Source organism: Scomber scombrus, chromosome 1, assembly GCF_963691925.1.
Source record: "Scomber scombrus chromosome 1, fScoSco1.1, whole genome shotgun sequence".
In the NCBI taxonomy this organism is placed as follows: Eukaryota; Metazoa; Chordata; class Actinopteri; order Scombriformes; family Scombridae; genus Scomber; species Scomber scombrus.
The window spans coordinates 24,063,853-24,085,515 of NC_084970.1; the positions used below are offsets into that span (position 1 = coordinate 24,063,853).

A 21,663-nucleotide genomic window follows, 5' to 3' on the forward strand; every position below is an offset into this window, starting at 1 on the left:
GCAGCCGTCCATTGGTAGTTTTTGTTGCTACCATTTTGAATTTCAGCTCAAACATGTGCGGATGTATTTCAGGTGCAGAATGAGAAAAAGAAGTGAAATCCCACTGCTAATGTTTGTAGCTTCCCAAGCTGCAAGAAGTTAGCTGAGATTCAGCTGGCAGAAGCTAACCGATCAAAAAAAAGAAAGAGACAGAAGCTAAAATAGCCTATTTCAGACAGAGGCTGGAGTGAGGGACTGTGTTAAGGGTCAGTATGAGTTAAATACAACATATTTTGAACTGCAAATCATGCAGATATTACACTGATATGTTTAATTCATCTTTGGTAAAACGTTTTTACAGCAACTCTACTTGTGGCTACTACTCAAACAGGAATCCCAAGCTAAGTCCACATCTATGTCTCCATTTTTGTTGGTGCTGCTAGTATTGAGTCTTACTATTTAACTCAGCCTGACAGAGTCTGAACACAACTGTGATCTCGCAAGCATGCAGTGTATTGACAGCTTGGTTTCAAATTCCAACTTGGGCGCAAAGCAGCCAACTAGAACAGGACAGATATGGTCTAGTGAGCCACAATCCCATCTAGATTTGGAACGATAATTCCCAAATTCACCAAGATAGGCATTTATGTTTGTGTTTGTTCCTTACAGTGCAAAAATGGTGGAAACATTTTTTATCTTGAAAAGTTTTGTCCTGTATAATTTTGCCTATTTATATTCTGCTATTTATGTTAGTATCTGTATTATGGAAAACAGCCAGAGGAGAGAAGGAATAACATGTGACAAACTCAAAGTCAAAACATCATAAACATGCAGCACATACTCCTGCCTGCTGCTCACAGAGTTCTTTTTTATATTGGTTTATGTAACAGCAGCCTCACAGAAACAGTGAATGTAGCTGGATATGTCAAATTTATACAAAAACAAGACTGAAAGAGTGGTGCACAGCCTATGGAAGCTAAAAGCACCAGGGTTTCCTTTCAGCTGTCATTTGCACTTAAAGACAGTACTGACTTTATTGATCTTTCTCTTTCTGTCAACTTTTAGTGGCCAACAGTGATATTCCACCTACTTTGACAAGTTAAGTCAATTTTTGCATCAATAGAAACGTCAAACTGAAATTGACTTAGTTCAGAGTTTCAGGGCTCCCTAATGCAGTGAGAAAATGTAATTAAAAAAAAAAAAAAGTTATCCATCATTATCACAATAAAACACATACTCTTATTCCAAACCCTTTCTCGAACATTGTTTTAAACACTGCGGTCGTTGATCCAGGGAAACATGGACCACAATGCTGAAATGAGGTGTTGTCTTTTGCCAACCAGCTGAAGCATCTGAGCAGAGGCTGACCTCAAGTCAGTATTAATGATCCCACTCCTCCTTAATCTTCAACTAAAAACAAAATGTGATGGAGCATGTTGAACTTCATGTATAATTTAATGGTATTTTTAAACTATAATTAATGTGAGGTCTAATTACAAACAGCCGCATGTATATTGGCTGAAAAGGCAAACAGCACAGGCCTAAAGTGATGAAAAAAGACGTCAATGAACTTGTACCAGTATGTTACATTTACCTCAAGCTCGGCACCCAGCTGTTTTTGTCTACAGGCATGTGTTAACCTGATCAAAGCTTGGAATAAAGATTTTTCACACGTTGATTTTTCACACGGTGTTGCATCTCCACATAGCGGAAATAATGTGTGACAGTTGAGGAATGCTGTTGCCTTGCTAAAAGATTACAATATTGTCGTTTTGTAGTGAGACAAAAGAGCCTGAAAGAATCGCCAAATAGAAATTGACTGCTGCATTTGAGCTTATTTTGTTGTTTTAGAAAGTTTGGTCTCTGTGGCCACGGGGCTTGTGTGTTACTCTGGAGACGATGGGTTTCTGTTGAACCGTTGATGGTGCACCTCATTACTGTAGCTTGGTACCTCTCTAAGGACTGATTAAGGATTAAGCACATTTGAGAGTGCCAGCACGTACATACTGCATCCGCCTTGTTTCATTATCTATGCACAGTTCCTTCATCTATAGCTTACTGTATATGTATGCAGAGCACCAGTGTGTTTGCCAGTCTCTGCATTGTGTAGTCGGATTCATCAAAACCCATGATCTGAGTCTATTCTACACCAATCCCCCAATGGAGCAGCGACAGCCATTTCATCTTTCTCTTTCTCAAATGTTAATGGGTAAAGCTGAAAAAAACCTCTACTAATCTTTCATGCGGCTGCTGGCCAGACTTTTCTTTTTCAGACCTCTGATAATGATGTCTGACTCTCCCCGACATAGAGTAGCAGGGGATAGATAATACAGCAAGTATGCAGAAAGTGTAGCACTTCCTATATTTGTACATATCAGTATTCAGTCCAAGACTTATTTTCCAAAAGATTTGCACAACTGCTGGCTTTGCAGGTTGCCCAGATGTTGCTGCCCAAGACAAACAGTTGTAAAGTCCACATTGTGCCCAATGTTCTTTCAATGTTTTCTTACCATCCTCAGCCTCAGTCTTTTGTTTGTTTGCTTTTTCTTTGTGGATCTCATTCTTTCAATGACAAGGGAGTCGATGATGGAGCCTCCAAGTCCTCCTTTTAATTCGGCTCCTGCTACTGAGTTAAAATTTCAGATACAATTTGTTATACATGCATTTTAGTCATAAATAGCAACAAGTTCGACCCTTTTATGGAGAGCATTTTGAAGGCTATTACTAGATAGCATGTTATATTTTGGTTTGTAAATTTGAAGTCTGTCACACTTACTACATGTTGCAATATCATTAGGTGCTATATCAATAAAAGATGGTCGTAATTGTTACTTCAAACGTACTGTTACACATCTTTTAACTTGTGTGAAACAAATTAAGACATTGTTATAATTTAAACAGTATATACATATATATATATATATATATCTGGCTGAATTGTTGTTTTTATATATTTTTTTATTTCACTTTATTGAGTTGAGGTAGCAAACCTATGTAATATTAAAATCAGTAAACAAAATCAACACAACCGAAACAGCCACGGATTAAAAAAAGTCCCAACTAAGGAACTAAAATGCACACCTGACGGGTGATGCTGCCATCACCACCATACGTACAAGGTAGTGATTGTGTTAAATGCATGATGGGTTAAGCCTGCTTTCTGTCTGCTTTCTGATGCTCTACATCATGGCTGTTAAATGTAGTTAGTTTTCATTTCATCTACTGCATCCATTCCCCCTACAATCTCGGTGTAATTCACACATTTTTACACACTTCCACAGAGACTGAGACTAATCCATAGACTCAACATAAATCCTCTTTCCAAATGCAAGATAGCAGCCAAAGAACTACAGCTCCATATTTTCACAGTTTCTAATAATGTCCACTGTACTCTGCTGAACTCCCCAAACCATTTAAATTATGTAATACCGGCCCCCAAATCCAATACTTCTGTTGAATTTTACTGTACAGACTATTCTTTGGTCAAGTTTATTGATCAATCAGTCATTCAGTCAATCATTTATCAATGACTACACAACCAAGGTCAATGGAATTTGCTTTTGGTATAAAAGAAGATATTAACAACATCATATTAGACACATAATTATCACAACAGACAATATTCATAGATTGCCACAAGACAAAAATCACTGACAATATTTACACGATTAAGAAAAGGCTTGTAAGTGCAGGTGCATCTTTCAGAGACAGTGAGAAGCGTTCACAGTCATTATTGCAATAGGGGGGGAAACTGTTTTTAAAAACAGATGATTTGGTGGGCAGGGACCTATAGCTCGACAAAGTGATGAGCAGTGTGAGAGGGGTCTGAGTTTTTTTATTGTATTTTTGATATATTGTATTTGTGATATAGGGATTCAACTGATGGGAGGGTGGTACCAATAATTCTTAGATGATTTATTGACTATGCGCTGCAGCTTTTTGCATGTGTCTGTTCGTGCTGCCGTACAAAACTGTTATGGACAAGTTGAGTATGCTCTCAATGATGACTTTGTAAAACTGAAGGAGGAGGCTTTGTTTAACTTTGAATCTTTTCAGCTGTCTTGAGAAGAACAGTTGTTGCTGGGCTTTCTTGGTAATGTGGTCTGTATCGATGTTCCATTTGAGTTTGTTGTTGTTGTGTGTGCCAAGAACTTTGAATGAGTGAGTGATGGGTTCTCCTGAGACCAAGAGTTTTGGGGAGGGGTGTGTGCCTGAAATCTATAAGTTCTTGTGTTTTAGATGTGTTTAGCTGGAGGTAGTTATTAAGGCACTAAGTGATTATCTATGTTATTGGTCTTTGTTGTTAGTTGTAAGTCTGCATTTTGTTGTCTGCATATTTAAGAATGGTGACTGAGCATTGGTGGGATGTGAAGTGGTTTGTGTAAAGGGAGAAGAACCAGGGTGAGAGGATGCAGCCCTGGAGAGTGTCTATGCTGAGTGTCAGAGGTTGTGATAAAAGGTCTATTCATCTTAAGAAGGTTAAGATGAATAGACCGTTTATATTGCCTTCTCCACAGGAGGCTCCAGATCCAGTGGCCTATGTAGTGGTCGGTATGCATGTCCAACAGTTTATGCTCTAACATGCAGGCTTTTTGTCAACTAGATGTATTTCTTCTTTACAGTAAGTTGAATTAAATTAATTGTCCTCATGTGAGACATCTAAACTTGATAACAACATTCAAAGGGATTTTAAAACACCAAACATTTGAACCCTGAATTGAGGTTCAAGAGTACATAACATACAAAGAGTCAAGAGGTGACTGCTGTTAAACATTGCAAGATCAAGATAAAATGCTTGACATTTTCCATTATCTTAATGGTGCAGTTTATTGGAATTATAAGTACTTTATTTCCCAACTCACGGTCCTGTGTCTACCATGCAGAGAACATTCGTCTGGAAATCTCCATCTTTAATCATTCTACTGCTCCCCCAGTACAATGGATGGAAATGAAGTTTCTGGTGAACAGACAATTGAAATTATTTTATATATATATATGTTTTTAAATCATCAGCAGCATGTCTTTCCAGGAACTGTATTCTGGTTTGTGTAGATCATCCATAGAATTCGCAATGAGAAGCTTTCATTGGGAAGTCCTTTTCCTTTGAAGTAAGCAAGACTTGGTCTGTGGATTAACCTGGGGTACTTTTCTGTGAAAAGATATGCTGTTGCTGTTTCTTCTTTTAATGGTATTTGGATGGCACCTCAAGTCACAGAAATGGACATCTAACAAAATGGAACATGGGAATCAACACTATGTACAAAAATGTTGTTGAAATTCAGGGTAAAACTAAAACTTCAAACTAAGACTGTTGTTATTATGCAGGCAGCGGAGCACTGGAGCACATTAGCTGCAGTGTCATGACATTTATATTGAAACACTGAAGAAGGGACATTGAGGAAAGCACAGGGTTTAGGTTGGAGGTTGATGTGGGTGTGCAAACCCCTTATTTGTGATTTGAAGTTAAAACTTTGGTTATATGTGCCCCAGCCCCTCTGTCTTTTGATGAGCCTGATGATTTTTACTTCTACTTTATGATACGACTGATTTACGCAACCTCAGCTGCTGTTCCACTGCTGTGCTTTGCATAGTGATGTACAGAAAAATCCTGCATGATGTGTGTGCACTGCCGCATCAAAGTTACACTCTGTTTCACATGATAGCAGGTTACCGACAAATATTATCCTTCCCCATTTGTTACAGTCGGTCCCTCTTTGATAGCTCCAGTGATGAGAGTCCCAAAATCACAGGAGAGTTTTGATCAAAGACTCAGCTCAGCCTTTTGAAAAACTGAGTCCTGTGGCAGTGATGTGTGTAAAAAAATGACGCTCTGTGTCTCTGTCTCCTTCAGGTGAGCACCTGCGTGTCTGTCCTCAGGGATACACCTGCTGCACATCCGAGATGGAGGACAAACTCAACCAGCAGAGCAAACTGGAGTTTGAGAACTTGGTTGAGGATAGCAGCCACAATATGAGGACGACATTTGTCTTAAGGCATAAAAAGTTTGACGGTAAGCCAGATGGGTTCGTTTTATCTTTTTGACATGGAGAGATTGAAATACATATAAATTGGTTTCCCCGACACTGCCATTTCTAGTTAAATGTATTCTAGACAAGCACATGTCAAACTTGTAAAGATTACTGATGCTGTGATTAATAATTTCTATGACTGCTATTAATAAGATATGGGCAGATTGGTTTTGAAGATTGTTCTGGCAGTTGAGGCTCAAACATGTGTTTCTTTTCCATTTTGTCCCTCTTCCTCTTCAGTACATATTGTTTTAATACAGTTTTGTTTCTTACAGGCTCTAATTAGCAATCAATACCTTATGAAACACTCGTACACAAACACTATATGCTTTTTTTTACTAACTGATTGAGCAAGGGTCTCTGTATTACTGTGTTGCACTTCTTGTTTGAATGGAGCCACGGCAAACTTACACACAGAACAAAGCCGTTTTAATGTGGCTTTGGGGTGAAAAATGTTAATGGAATTCTGAGTGTTTGAATGAAAACCTGTCTTTCAAAAAAATTTAAAGAAAGTCACTGAGCTGTAAAAATGTTGGTACTGCACTTGTAAATACTGGTAGTCTGGTCTGTGGCTGTGTCCTCATTCTGAATCAGTTGCCTAATTTAAAATTCTAGTTTTTCATGTGTACAGGTTTATGTCTACTTAAATATTTTACATTACTAAAATAATATTCCTTGACAGAAAACACAAAATTTTTCCTACACTATAGGCCTCATGCAAGAAAATGTTATCTTAATATTCTCTTACTTTTTTCTATGAGGTTTGGTGGTAAGAGTGTTGTAAGTCAGATTCAACAAACTCTTTACTGCCTGAACTTGTAAGCCTGATGAACAGTGGCGGATTCTGATAAGGGCGACATGGGCAGCCGCCCAGGGCAGCATCTTACCGGGGGCGGCACAGAGTTTGCACACCAAAACAAAAAACAAAAAAAACAATCAGTTTTCTGTCGCTCATTTGCTCAGTGATATAATGATATTACATCACCATGTAGATCAATTAACCTTGTTGCAGTGGTGCCCTCGTTATAGTTTGTGAACTAGTAGTCAGAAGTAGGAGATGAGGAGAGGAGCAGGGTGCTTTGCCCAGGGCGCCATACAAGCTAGAACCGCCACTGCTGATGAATGTCACCTGTTCATGAGTAGGGTCTGTGAGATGTAGAACATTTGCATAATCAACACTCCTAAAATTGCCATATAAGCCCTCAATGTTGTGCTCCATTTGTGGGCGAGTTTCATTCACAAAAAAGTTCCCAAAGAGTCAAACCACTGTTCAGCTTCAAGTAACGCTTTTAGAAATCAGTACGATAAAATCATGAAAACTAAAAAACTAAAAAACCTTTTCAGTAAATTGACAACCATGCTGATGATAATATATAATATATATATAATATATATATATATATATATATAATATAATATGGTAAACTGAATATTAATTTTACTTTGAGTTTGTTTCAGTAAATGTGTATGTCTCTGTTCATTTTGATATCATATTTAAACTTATTTAATTTTTACAACTATCAGGAAATTATAATTTTAAGTCAAACAAGTGTTTTTCCACTGCGTAGAAAGGCAAAGATGATCTAACTATTCATGACTTGTACAACAGGTCTGGACCACTTGTAAATTCAAATCATGCCATCATCAATGAAAGAGACAATTTATGAATGCCACAAATACTCTTCGTACGTGCATCAAAAGAACACATTTTTCATATGACTGATTCTTGCATGAGTGTGAGTTTCAGCCCTGACCCCAAGTAACTGAAAAATCAATGAGTCTTTCCTACCAAACTTTTGTGATTCTGCCCAAGAAATGTTGTTTCTGCGTATTGTGGGTAAAATAAGGAATGCAGATAAGAATCACAACAATTTCTGTGGTCTTTTGCGTGTACCAATTTTTCATCCTTATACAATATAGTTGCAAGTGCAATATAAACTAAAAACAGAAAAAGACATGATAGGATCCGGTAGACGTATCACATGGCAAAAACGTGTAAAAAATATTTCCTTTTAAACTTTGCCACTGCTGAATGTTAAGTGATCTATCTGTCAGGTTGGCAGTCAACTCAGTTCAATACCTGCATGTCAGCACTCTGGTGGGGGGAGATTAGATTTCTATTCTTTTTTATATGGAGGTTGATAATAGTGATAGATGGGTTTCTATATTTGAAAATTAATCTAAATAATAGTATATATCCTATCTCAGTTTTCCCCTCTATACTTGCATTAATTTGAGAAAATGACTGATTTGAATTACAGTGTTAATTCCATACATTTTCATGCATATGCTACAATATGATATTCATAAAATATGTAGATTGACACAGTTGTTAGTAATTTTCTACTGTTGCAGTGACCTCTTTCAATGTGTCCTCATGTGATGGTGTATTTAAATAGCATGCCATTTTTACGACATTTCGCATGTCACGGCTACACTTTTAAGCTTTTTGCATTTCATTTACCGCTGTTGGTTAGGATTAGGAACAAAAAACACTTGGGGTTAGGAAAAGATCGTGGTGCAATAAAAAGATGCAATAAAAATGTCCCAACTGTTATGCGTCACTCCCTCAAATTTGACTACAGTTTGTTTTTGTCATTGAAATATATATGTTCAATATTATGATTGAGCCAAAAATGCGTAATCATAATAGGAAACATGAATTAATTGATGTGCTATTCATACATCATTTGGTCATACCAGGCTCCCTATATTTATTCACTTTTCCTGTTTTTTTTATATCATATACTGACAATATGATAACCATTTTCTTCTCTATTTCCTTCAGCTAATGAGATCCCCATTTTACCACACAGTAAAAGATTACAAGAATTAGTCCACTTATAGCGGAGGAAATAAGTTACTTTAAAGGTCACACTTTCCAAAGCCTCATTATAGCCTTACTGTTGAAACAGTAATTTTAAAATACTTTTTTTTACAGCAGAGTGTCATTAGTGAGAGGTGCACTGGGGAACTCAGGGTCTTGTTGAAAATGCAAAGAAGCATAAGCGCCTCTTTTATTTCTGAAAAGGATATGTGGGAGTTTTGTCTTAGCTGCTTGTTTCTACTCACATTCTTCTAGTTGTAAAATTCATGTTTCTTTCTCACTGGAATGAAGCTGAAACACATATAGAAAAACATGCTGTAGAGCCCTTTATTATCTTTTTTTATTGTACACATATATACAATTTGCGACAAAAAGACAAATCAATGAGTCATTTTTGAAAAATGTATGGAATTTATGAGCCTTAGATTCCTGCTATTCATCCCATCTAATAATGATATTTGACCTTCCTGTAGAGTAGATGTAACACTCAGGAGCAGAAAGAAATAATAATTACAGCACAAAACAGGTTCAGTTCTTCGTCTGTAAAACTTTTAATTGGCAGCCATTGGTTATGCAAGCATTACCAGCTTGTTTGAAATGCACAGTAAAATACTGTAAAGGCTGGACTTTATTTCTACATTAAAAGCACCATTTCAAGGACAACGCCTCCAGAACAATGTCCATATGCATAGTTGCCAGTATTATATAGAAACACTTGTGACACAAATCACTTATGCAATTACATCTTCTACTACACATGCCTGATATTGCCAGACCAACATCACATTCTTTCGTCTTGTGTTAAGCTCTCTCCACCTCGTGGGGTTTGAATCATCCCTCATCAATTTTACATGCCCTCATTTCTGTCCCCAGTTATTTATAGGGCCTTATTATGAAAACCTTAACTTACTTTTTGATTACTGACTGCTTCCCCTTGAGGCTTGTGGGTTTTGATGCATTATTGAGTATTCCTGAAGCCATAAATGACTGTTGCACACTAGAATTAAAGTTTGTGCTTCCTGAATGTCCAATCATCTGGCTGAGGAATCTTTTCCCCTCATCTCTCAGTGGTCCTTATATTCTCCCAGAGAGACATGGAGTCCAGTCATATAGCAGTCCAATTGATGCACTGTATGGACAAAGAAACTCAAACTTTGCAGTGTTGCAGCTCTGCATTTCCTGAGCTCAGTATGGTCAGTCTCTGAAAGTATTTGTGTTCTCTGCTGTGGCTCAGTAACCTGATTTAAAGAGAAGAAATTAGATAAATGATCAAATATGTGTGCGTGTGTGTGTGAGAGAGAGAAAGTTGGATAGACTAATATAAAGACAAAGTAAGAGAGAGGGAGGATGGATGTATGAAAGAGGCAGAGAGTTGCATCACATCTGTTAAAGATTAATTGCAGTGGATGAACCATGATAAAAGGTGCTTCATGCACAGTCAAGTGATCTGATATTGAAACCACGGTACAGAGTGGTTAGTGGCCACTGCAACAAAGCTGTCATTGTTGTTTTTTTAATAAACCTTTGATTGCTGGTCTTTATTCATTTATTTAAAATGTCTATACTTAAGTGAAAATTACATTTCAGACATGATTTACTGGAAAATCAAAACTAAAGTTAAAAAAGGCAGTCTGATTAATCTCAGACACCCTCAACTGCTGTATAGCTTTGAATTTGTTCCCCTCCATGGATGCTTAGAAATCCTGATTATGAATGCAAAATGGTGTCATGACGCTGAAAAGGAAATCAAAATTAATATAACCTCAACTATTTGAAATGCTGGCATATTTATTCATGTTCAGTTGTCATCAGGGGGAAAAAAGCAGTTGGAAGACTTGATCACATCAGAAAATGGCAAAGCAAAGCTCATCTGGTTCTTGTGTTAACCAGAGGCCTCATGACAAAAAGCTGTTTGCATGTAGCAGCAAACGGCTAACATGCTAGTCTGCTCTAGAACATGTTTGTGCTAGTCAGACACACAGCTGCCCAAGAAAGCTGGCTTGCTAAATTGGTGACTAAATGACCACAATTCATTCTTGTGATATTTGTGCCATTGGCTCTGGTTTGTAATTTTCCTAAAACTGTGCCTCAATGTAGGGCAATTTATGCTCCAGCAGAACAGGGCTAAACTGAATGAGACACAGCTAATAGGTGATCTCACAGAAATACGTGACAGGGGCACGACCCCTGTTAACACTGAATACCGTGATGGGTACACGCAGTGTGTTAAATTTACGTGTCCCCATCACAGAGACGATACCAATGTAAAATCAACGGGAATCCTCTTTCGTGGTGGACACACAGATTCCCCGGTTCATTCTAATAACAATAATAATAATAATAATTCTAATAAAACTATTGATTATATTATTATTCATGTGGTAAAATGCTAAAAGAGGACAGTATTTCCCTTTTTAATAACGTAAAGATAAAGTCCAGCAGTAATAAATATAATAACTACCTCATTACACCAAAATGACAGTTATATCATACACAACCTGTTTTTTAGACAACAAAAAATCGTATTTAATGCACTATAATAAATTCAGTTAAATGACTATTAGAAATAACGATTAAATAAAAGATGTATAGATTAGAAAACAGTATTAATTACCGCCCACTACGTGACGTTGTTGAACCGGGGAATCTGTGTGTTCACAACGAAAGGATTCTCATTGATTTTACATTGGTATTGTTTCCGATGCAAATTCAGTGTTAAGAAGTCGTTCCCCTGTCACGTACTTCTGAGCGATCAGGCTCCTAATAGGCTATGACAGCTTCAATGTTTTAACTCTCTGATTCCATGTTTCCTGAAAGGTCGGCACTGTTAAGTCGTTTTGCTGTTGGTTAATGGCAGGAATTTGTGTGCCATCAAAGTTGAACTTGGCACGAAAGATTAAAGCAGATTATCTTTGCCCTAACAAATCTGCTTTTTGCTGCAATTTCACTACAATGGATTGATTTTGCTTTAAAAATACACAGTATTAAATGCTGGTGTGATTTAAGGAGTTGACTGGTACTGTATAATCAACAGTTTAAAAATCAGTAAAGAGTTGGGATGCACCTTTCCATTCACGTTTTTTGGCAGTTTTATCATTTTCAGTAATTCAGTTTCAAATTACCTTCATCCCAGAGGAGATATGATTAGTGAGGTTACATTGAATTGTCCTTTAAAAATCAATTGACATGAATCATTCGAAGTACTTTAACCTTAATCTATAATAATAATCTATAAATGGTGTTTTTAAATTTAGCTTGAAGCTACAGTATTTAACTATTGAGTTGAGTCAAATATGCCAATTCAAATGTCTCTTTGAGGGTTTTATCCTGTAATTCAGAAGCACATTTAGAGTCTCTGAAAACTTAAATATTAGGTTTAAAATTGAGGATAAAGTTGATTGGGTTTGAACAAATGGATCAGCCAGTGCTGTGGGCGTAAAGAGGTTAATAGACATAACTAGGGGGGATTTCTACTCATTTGTATAGGCACCAGTATTGCAGTTTCTATTTTTCAATTGCTCTAGTTGTATGGTAGACGCTCATTAGATTCAGTTTGGTTGATGCCTTGCCTGTCTGTCCCCTCACAAGACTTACATAAGAGATTAGTGTGTGTGGTTGGTTGACTAAAGTTTGGGTTGAGCAACAGCCTTGGTTGACTGAATTCTTTGATCCCGCCCCAGTAGAGCATCTCTGCTCACATTGAGAGCTGGCCCTCATTCACTTCAACAATCCCTTATTCACACCCGACTTAAACCAAGACTAACTCGAACACAACACCCCATTCTCTCTAATCTGTGGTCTCTACAAATTCACAAGCTCCTTTTGGACTGTGTAAGCCAGCAAACACAGAGGGCAAAAACACAGCAGCAGTTATCGCATTTCACAGATTCATTCTCTCACTGTAACATTTTATTTCAAGGTGAAGTACCTCAGAAATAGGACATTTTGTGATATTTGGTTTTATTGGCAAATTGAAGAGTTCATCTTTTTTTCTGTCAGATAGAAGCAAGCTGAGCAATTGATGCAGTTTTTCCTCGTCTCCTAATTAAATTATCACTTGATAGTTTTTACATGCCCCATTTAGTGTGTCAGGGGTACACTACTACAGCACATAAAGTCAGTGCAGTACGACATGATTTTGAAGAATAAGCACAACTTTTTAAAATCCATTCTAGAGCAGTAAATGGGATTCAAAATATTTTAATCGTCAATGTCATAATAGTCAGCATTTTGGTCCTGTGCATGATACTGTGGCCTCTTTTAAACAATGACAGAAAAAACAATGCTTTGGTGGTACATCAGAGAGTAATGACTCACAGTCAACAGTGCACTTCAAAACCGACCCCATTGAACAGAGAGAGGGATGAGGATCTATTGAAGGCTGTTATCTCAACAGTAATACCAAACTTATGTGACAGCTCAGTAATACCTCATGGACTGTTTCCTTTTAATTTAGACACATTGTCTCTTCATGAACCAAAAACTTAAATACCTTCATTTATTTGACATAGCTGCATTGCTGAGCGGTTTGGATCTTACACATTTAATCAACTTTCTGCCAGCCTGTGCAGATTGGGCTGATTGGTGCAGTGGGTGAGGCAGTATCACCATGTTTATTTCAAGCCAAGAGCTCTTCAAATAAGGGTTAATAAAGCATGAAAAATGTACCAAATATCTTCTGTTAACTGAAAATTGATATGCAATGAGGCATAGCCAATCAGTCGGCATCAGCTGCTTCCAATATACTTCATGACCATTGGCTCGTTCACAGTACTGTGGCCAGTAACATCCACGATTCATGGATTGAGTAGGGTGGATACATACCACTGTTATTGGGTTTATTGCACCATGCCAACACCACTACACCTCTGAACTTCATCCCCATGTGGTATTTATATTGTTGATTTAACTAAGATTTATGTTTATACATGTTAATAAAAAGGGATTAGCTCTACCATCAGAATCCTTGTTGCTGCTCGGGTTCTTCAAGAGCTCCATCAACAGATTGGAGCCTTTTATGTCAAATCTAACCATATAAGCTTTTGCTATTACACTGCATACTATGTTTAAACAAGCCTAATAAAAAGTTTCATGCTGCCAAAAACTAATTACCAAACTATCATGGCCTTCAAATGAGATTTTTTTTCCATTAATTTCATAAGATTGATTGTTTTTATTAGACAGACAAGGTAAACATGTCTTTTCTGTTTACCTGTCTGTTTATTGGAGGTTTGCTTACAAAAAAGAAAAGAAAAAAAAAGACTGACACCGACTGGATGGATTGTCTCTTCTTTCATTATAGAATCTCTTTGTGTGTCCATGAAGAATCCCTGTCACTCTGCTTCAAAGACAGACACTTTGTTGTGGTCTCACTGCTATTGGTTTTTGTTTAAGGATTGTTGCTTTCAGGATCTGGATTCAGTTAATGTTGAACGTTACCAGCAAAACATTTTTTTCTCCTGAGGTTCAGCATATTCAAGCTTGCAGTTTCATCTGGGGTGACAGTGAATAAGCAAAACATGAGCTTCTTACATCTGAAATACTAAATTAAAAGTCAGCACATTCAAAGCCAGCTCCGTTTTTAAAATCTCTGGTAATCTACCAACTTCCCCAGACTTCACCAACTCACAAACTCTTGAGTCTTTACATTTATTATTCATGTTTGACGTTCATTGAAGTACTTACCAAGTAAAATTTTGAAAATGGCAACAATTCATAGCTGACATCAAATGGCTACATCAAAACTGAATCTCAAAGGTCCTCATTATACTATACTTGCCCTAGTTCAATTCTGAAGTTAAGAACTGGTATAATAATTAACCGTTTTGTCATAATGAGCATTATAATATTTTAATAAAACAAACAATTTGTTCTCTTAAAATTTTGATAGGTCATCCTTAATGTACTCGATATAACAAGTCATGCCTGTTTTCCTTCTGCAAACTTGAATGATTGCTTGTACAGAGTTAATTACACCATGCACAAGCTCCACTATTTCTGACTGAGTTTGTGGACTGATTTGTAAGTCCCATTATCCTTTGTGCATAATATATTAGCCAGCATTATTCATTTATACTATGAATAAATTGAATAAAGAGGTTACACTTGTGCAAGATTCTGACAAGATTTGGCCCCATTTAGGCATTACACACTAATTTGTTTGATGTTGGTTGAAAGTTTGGTCACCATGGCCAGCTGGACACTAATTTGCTGGCAGATGAAAAATTCCTAAATAACAGGCCTTGATTTGTAAAAATTCATTGGAGGCACTCATTATCTAACAATGCAGAGAATCTCTTAGTATGAAAAAATGGTCTTGTAATGACATTCTTACAGTAACACATCTGAATCAACATTTGACCTCCAGCTGTTTCTTCCACTATTTTCATGCTGAATTGGCAGTTTAGACCCAAGCTTTGTGGCTAAATATATTAAAATATATATATTTTAATTATCATTAATTGAATGAAGTGAGTGTAGAGTGGTAAATATAAATCATGCAGACTTCAAGCTCAATCAGAACTGTGTGGCCTATTGCAGAGCAGCATTCAACATGTGGAGCATCGCATGCATAGTCCTAATGTTACAGCTACATGTCTGAGAACAATGCCCCGGTTCCTTGAACCACCAGAATAACACGCTGGAATAGTTGTATGCGACGAATGTTGCATGCCTGCCACTGCACATAGTAATTAACTCAGGTCAGTATTAATAATATGCTCTTATAGCACATAACTGCAGACATATATTAAAATTAGTCACAGGATATTCTATTCAAAAAAACAGCATATCGAACCATTCTGTGTGTTCTTTTCACTTTAGATATAGTGAAATGCGGTTGAATTGTTGTTATACTAAAGAATACAATATATATGAAGTGAAGATATGTAAGAATAACATCAAAAGATTTTAATTTACCAAACCTAATTTTTTGATTTGCTAAATACCTTTTTAATATCATATACTATTATCCTCATAGCAATCTATTGTAGCTGATTAGTTGTTTTTGATATGTTTTCTGTATTTAAAATTGGTGTTATATTTCCTTCTTTAGTTATAGAGATAATATGATGCATGACAGGTGATTGTCTTGCAAGATATTACACACTATACTGTGAAGAGTTGCATCTTTTTTGATATTGTGGGCAGGGTGACATGTCCGTGTTGAGTTTCATGATCTCCATCTCAAGGTGATACACTATCAATTTCTATAATATCTTTTTGTGTCACATCAGATAACATATAAACAAACCCACAGACTCAGCTACAATGTTGTAAAATCGTATAAACTTGCTTTTAAATTTCTTCAAAATGTGTTTATAAAGGAGGCCAATTGAATAACTTTGTCTTCCTAAAACATGTCTAACTTAACCAGACACCCGCGGCTACATGATGTGAAACAAATGTACAGGACACAAAGGACAGGGCAGGACATGGTAACCATCTAATGACACAAGACCTTCATTACACAGGAGATGTCACTAAATTACACGGGGACAGGACACCGGTGAGGACAGAGCATGCATTGATTTAACCCCTGCAGTCCAGTGATGAAGCTGAAACCTCTGTGATAGCCTCTTGTCCATTTCTAATGAAATCTAAAGCCATGTGGACACACAGTTCCTGGAAGTGTTCATAAATAAATAACCTCTGTTTCGGTGTCCCTATGTTATCTTAAGTGTATGACAGGAATGCTATAATTCTCTAAGGAAAGCGGGAATGGGGTCTGTCCAGCAGTGCTTTAGCGGAGAGTTGGTGGCAGCCTCCATCATCTGGCACAGACTGCAGCCTGGTGTCACTTTTGTACTTCAGGATGGATGGCTCTGCATGGCCTGGACACTGTTAACTCTGTCCCACTGGTGAGCTTCAAGGAGAGGCTATAAGAGGAATACCTTTCCACATGCCGCTGTAGTAAAAATGAGGAGGGAATTCAAGGGCCTAGTCCAACGTGATTCTTCTTTTCGATATATTTATTAAATTTAACTTTGTGTCAGATATTGAAACATATACACTGTGAAAACTCACTTACAAAAAAAATCCTATCCTGGGGATATTGAGTTGCCAGGCTACAGCTGCTATCATGTGATCTATTGAGATGGATGAAAAATCCCCCCCCCCCCAATCTGCAAAGGTGGCGATATTCCACCCTCATAGATCCCCACTGTTCCATTTCCTTTTGATTTCTATGCATCATTTAAAATTGACTGAATGTGGTGACCGTGAGGTTGGCATAATTTTTAGTTTAGTATTCACTTGAGATGTGACAGTGAGTAATTGGCATGTCATGCCTTGCGTATAAATTTCAGCGGGAGAGATTTGACATCAGGAGGGCTAAAAGGAAGGCCGGTGATTGTTCTTGCATTGCTGATTTTCTCTGCTTGAAATACTTTATGCTTCAATGTGAGCTTGTCTATTCTGCTGGTGTATCATTAATCTATTGAATTTGTCATGAAATTTGCTGTTTATTGTGATGCGTATGTACGTTTTAAAAGATAATGAAAAAAGTCAGAGAATCTCTCTCTATATTTACAACGCTGTATTTTGACATACTTATGCCTAATGCAAGTGTGGTCTTACTGCTGCAGAATTGGAAAATCTTTGAGCACCTTGAGCAGTTCTGAAAAACCTGCATATCCCAGAGAGTCATGAATGCATTATGGCTGGGTTGTCCTTTTTTTTGTATGTTAAGCAGGTGAACAATTTGCAATTCAATGACGAACTTTGTCAGAAAGGTTACTACCTCGTCATGTGTATGGTGCACACAAAGTAGTGAAAATGTTTCAGGATATGTCCATTACAATGAGGAAATTATGGAATCATTTGAAATAAAAGGTTTTAAATTTTGCACAATGAATGTGTTTATTAAAGCACAGGAAAAGTAAACTGTGGAGTGAATTGTGGTGTAGTAATCAGACTTTATAAGAAGAATAATAGAACAAATTATAGATAAGAACAGTTGAATTGTTTCTGCTCAATGAAAGGAAATAATATATTAACAGGTAAGGCATTCACAGTGTGCTGTGATTTCAAATAATTGTTGGTTCAGTATAACAAAAACAAAACCTATCCAGGCCCACAGCTTGTGTGTGCATGCTCATGGCTCATAGCCCGAATCCATGGCCCGTTTCTGGCTTAATTCGGCAGAATGATTGAGCCGAGAATTTTTTATTTTTTTTATAATTCTGTGTAGCCCTTAATGAAAGATCCAGATGCATTAAGGCAAAATAATAATTCTGACTAACCAGCCGTAGTAAATGATTTGTTCAGACCAGATTCTTCTGTTTAATGTTATTTAATCATCTAAATAAAATTAAACGACAAATGTAGAGTTAAGTGGTTATGGTCAGGTTCTGATTGCACTACAACATAATTATCAGAATAGTACAGTCCTATCAATCAAAATTAGACAAACATTGTGAATTTAAGTCCACAGTAAATATTTAAAAATAAACTGGAAACAGAGTAAAACTCTCTGTCAACAGAAAATAAACAACCTCTTTGCTTTTAAGAAATGTTCAACTGCAGACTAAAGCTCTAACATTCTCATGCAATGTCTGAAGTGAGTGAATAAGTGACTGCAAGTGTGTAGTGTCCTTCAATTGCTGCTGTCCTGCCCTTGCCTCCGAAAAAGTTAACCTTCGTTTAGAAATGAGGCAGTAACAAGGACAGAATTGAACAATACACAGACTGTGTTTTTCTCTGGAGAACCTCTGTATTCTCTCACATACGCAGGAAACAGTCTGCAGGATGGATTAGTCTGACAAAGCTCTGCATGGAGGCTTTCATGGAGAGGCACTCCAACAGCCAGGTTGAGACAAAGCTGCTTATCCACAGGGTCACAGCAAAGTAATGGTGTGTGCAGCCAATTTGCTCCTTGCTATTCAAAGGGTGTGAATATCATCCATGGGAGGAAATCACTTTGATTTTTTGAGCCTTGCTAATTGACTTCCCCAGTGCCCCTCAACACTGAACTCTGTGTCAGATCTTGGAAGACACAGAGATGCCCTCAGTAAAGGTAGCTTTTGTCAATATAATTAACTGAACAGACCAGAGGAACTGTCGCTTTGCCCCCAAGTTTTGGTATAGAGCCAAGTCTGAAAGTAGTTAGCTTGGTAACTACTCCATAATTTACTATAATTAATTAAATCGCCTACTTTCCTTGTATAATGGCTATCTGTTCATGTGGCGACATTAGATTGCAAGGCCGTTACATTTTGCCATTGGCAGCACTGCTAGTGAGTTATTATCACTGACTGTATATCAGACTTGCAGTCACGTGTCTCCGAAACAAAGAAAATGATGGACTTCTGCAGGAGCCACAGTGGCCTTCTACCCATAGACATAAAATGCCAAGAAATTCACCGGCTAGTGAAATAGAAATTCCTGGGTGTAACAATCACTTCTTCCTCTTCTTTTAAGTGAGAGGCCAATACCACAATAGCACTGAAGAAGGCTCAGCAAAGACTGTTTTTAAGACGGTTGAAGGAGTTTTCCATATCACAGAAAGGTATGATTCAATTTCATTGTGCTCCTATTGACAGCCTTACCTTCCCAAGACAGAAAATGGCTTGGCAAAGAGATGCAGGCTGCATCAAAAGGAAGCTCCTATCCCTTGCTGAAATTTACAGCACTCGGCTACAGAAAAAGGGACAAGGGAAGATTTTAAAGGACAACTCCCAGCCAGCTAATCATCTTTTTCAATTTCCTCCCTTCTTTGAAGACCCGGGACAGCCAGGTTATGTAATAGCTGTGTATTAGCTGAGTATTAGCTCTGTAATACTACCCTAATTGTACTATTATGAATAACTTTATTCATCCTCAGTATTCAGTAACGTTTCAGTAATTATTATCTGTGAAAGGAGTATCTACTGACATTGAGGACAGAGCAATGTGACCAAAGTACAAAAATTAAATAGCACAGTTTTATGCATCTTAAGGCAGCAATATGCTTGAAATCTCCCTAATTTGAATTATTACACAGAGCTGTTGACTTTTTACACAGCTATGTTCACTGCTCCTTATACTGCCATTTTACAAACAGCAAATATACAGGCATTTGCCCTCGGTTTGACAGCAGTTCAATGGAGTACAAATTTATCTTCCATTTCTCATGTACAGTTTTATAATATACTGGCCTTAACTGCCAATTCAGTTTAATGAGGCTCACAACCATTGTAACACTGTAATCAATCTTCACTTTCACTCACTGCTTTAATTCAACTACACTATTATCTGTATATGTATGCTGCTTTGTATTATGTGAGCCAACAATATGCAGTGCATGGTCAAATAAATGATCGGTTTTGTCTTAAAACAACACGGGATGATTGAAAAAAGCTTGGAGAAGCAGATTAAGTAATGACATCTTAATTAACAATATATGTTTACAGTTCTGTATATTTTTAATCAATTTGCAAAGGCATCACTGCCATTGTTATCAAATCATCACGTATTATTATATGGGATAATTGCTGGACAATAACCAGTTTTGGCGAAATTCACTTAGGGCTCAATTCACTTGGGATTGAAGGTATTCTTCACTTGCTATGAAGCCAGTGGTCGTATTACAGCAGTTGTGCAGTAATGTAATTGACTGTAACACTAACACAAAGTGAAGCCAAAGAAGCCGATAAAATTGCTCATGAAACAGTGTGCTCTAGATGTTGGGTGGAGGACATTGGCAGAGCTTTGCTTTCTTGATATTCTGTAACAAGATTTCAGTTGATTCTTGTGGGACTTCACTATGTTTTACTATTGTTTTTAGGGCCAACATTTCTCTCTCTAAACATCGTCAGATTATACCATCAAAAGTTAAAACTGAGCGCATCAAATAATACTAAGGCGTAAACAACAGGTTTTACAATGTCCGTTGCAGATAAGGATGTCTTTGTCTGTCTTTGTTTTGCAAGATTCCATTAGCACAGATTTCAAACATTTATAATTACTTCATTTTTGTCAGCACTGTGAGGATATGATCATTTGGATTTTGCAAATTAACAACTAGTGGTTTTATGTTTTCTCCTGGTGTTGACAGCTTGTTCTCTCTTGACAGCTTTGGAATGTCACTCAGTATCGGGAGTTAGATTAATGTTTAGTAGAGTAACAAAAAGTAAGATCGTGAACTCATAATATTGCAGGTGTGTCAGTCGACCTCAGAACATTTATATTTTTGGTTTCTATCCAAGCCCAGGCCTCTCATTGGACATTCAGAAACACACTCACACACAAAACACATAATGATTTACTGTAAACCTGCCAAGCCTGCTCTTGATACTTTTGTTGTACCTTCAGTCTCTGGGTTTAAAATAGCAGAATGCAATATTAAAACAAATAAGCATTCCTCAGACATCAACAGAGCAATTATAAAATAAATCCAGTGTACCATGACAACAGCAAGCATTCCAACATTATTATAAAAGTACAATAAGAGTAACAAGCAGCGACTCATCTTGAGCCCTGATTCTGGCAGGGGACTGGGTGGAGGACTGAAGGTCAGAGGCAAAGTGCAGTTGAAAGAGACGTGATTTCAGCCAGTGTTGAAAGATGGAGAGAGAATCTGTCATACTGATGGAGGAGGAAAGAAGGAACAAATTGCAGTGTAGGGTTGAATAATGAGGATAATCTGGACATAGTAATGTACTGTGATAGGTTAGGGGGTCACAGTTAGGCTGAATTAACACTGAATCAGGCATTGTGGTGAAAAGCCATTCCTCCTCCTCATTTTAAATGGGGGGTAGTGTGTGGGGGAAGCAGGGGTGCTACAGTGGCCTGCAGTGAGAAAGTTGAAGCAAAATCAACTTTCTGAGAAATGCAACCCAACATCACACT

General features: G+C 37.3%; 1 protein-coding gene across 1 annotated transcript in view; it reads left to right on the plus strand.

Moving 5' to 3' along the window:
- The window catches only part of gpc6a (glypican 6a), a 152,514-nt gene that overhangs the window by 26,290 nt on the left and 104,561 nt on the right, over positions 1-21,663 (plus strand). Inside the window, exon 2 of the mRNA XM_062415969.1 lies at positions 5,831-5,989. Within this exon, the coding sequence (XP_062271953.1) occupies positions 5,831-5,989 (159 nt within the window). The remainder of the gene's footprint in view (positions 1-5,830; positions 5,990-21,663) is intronic.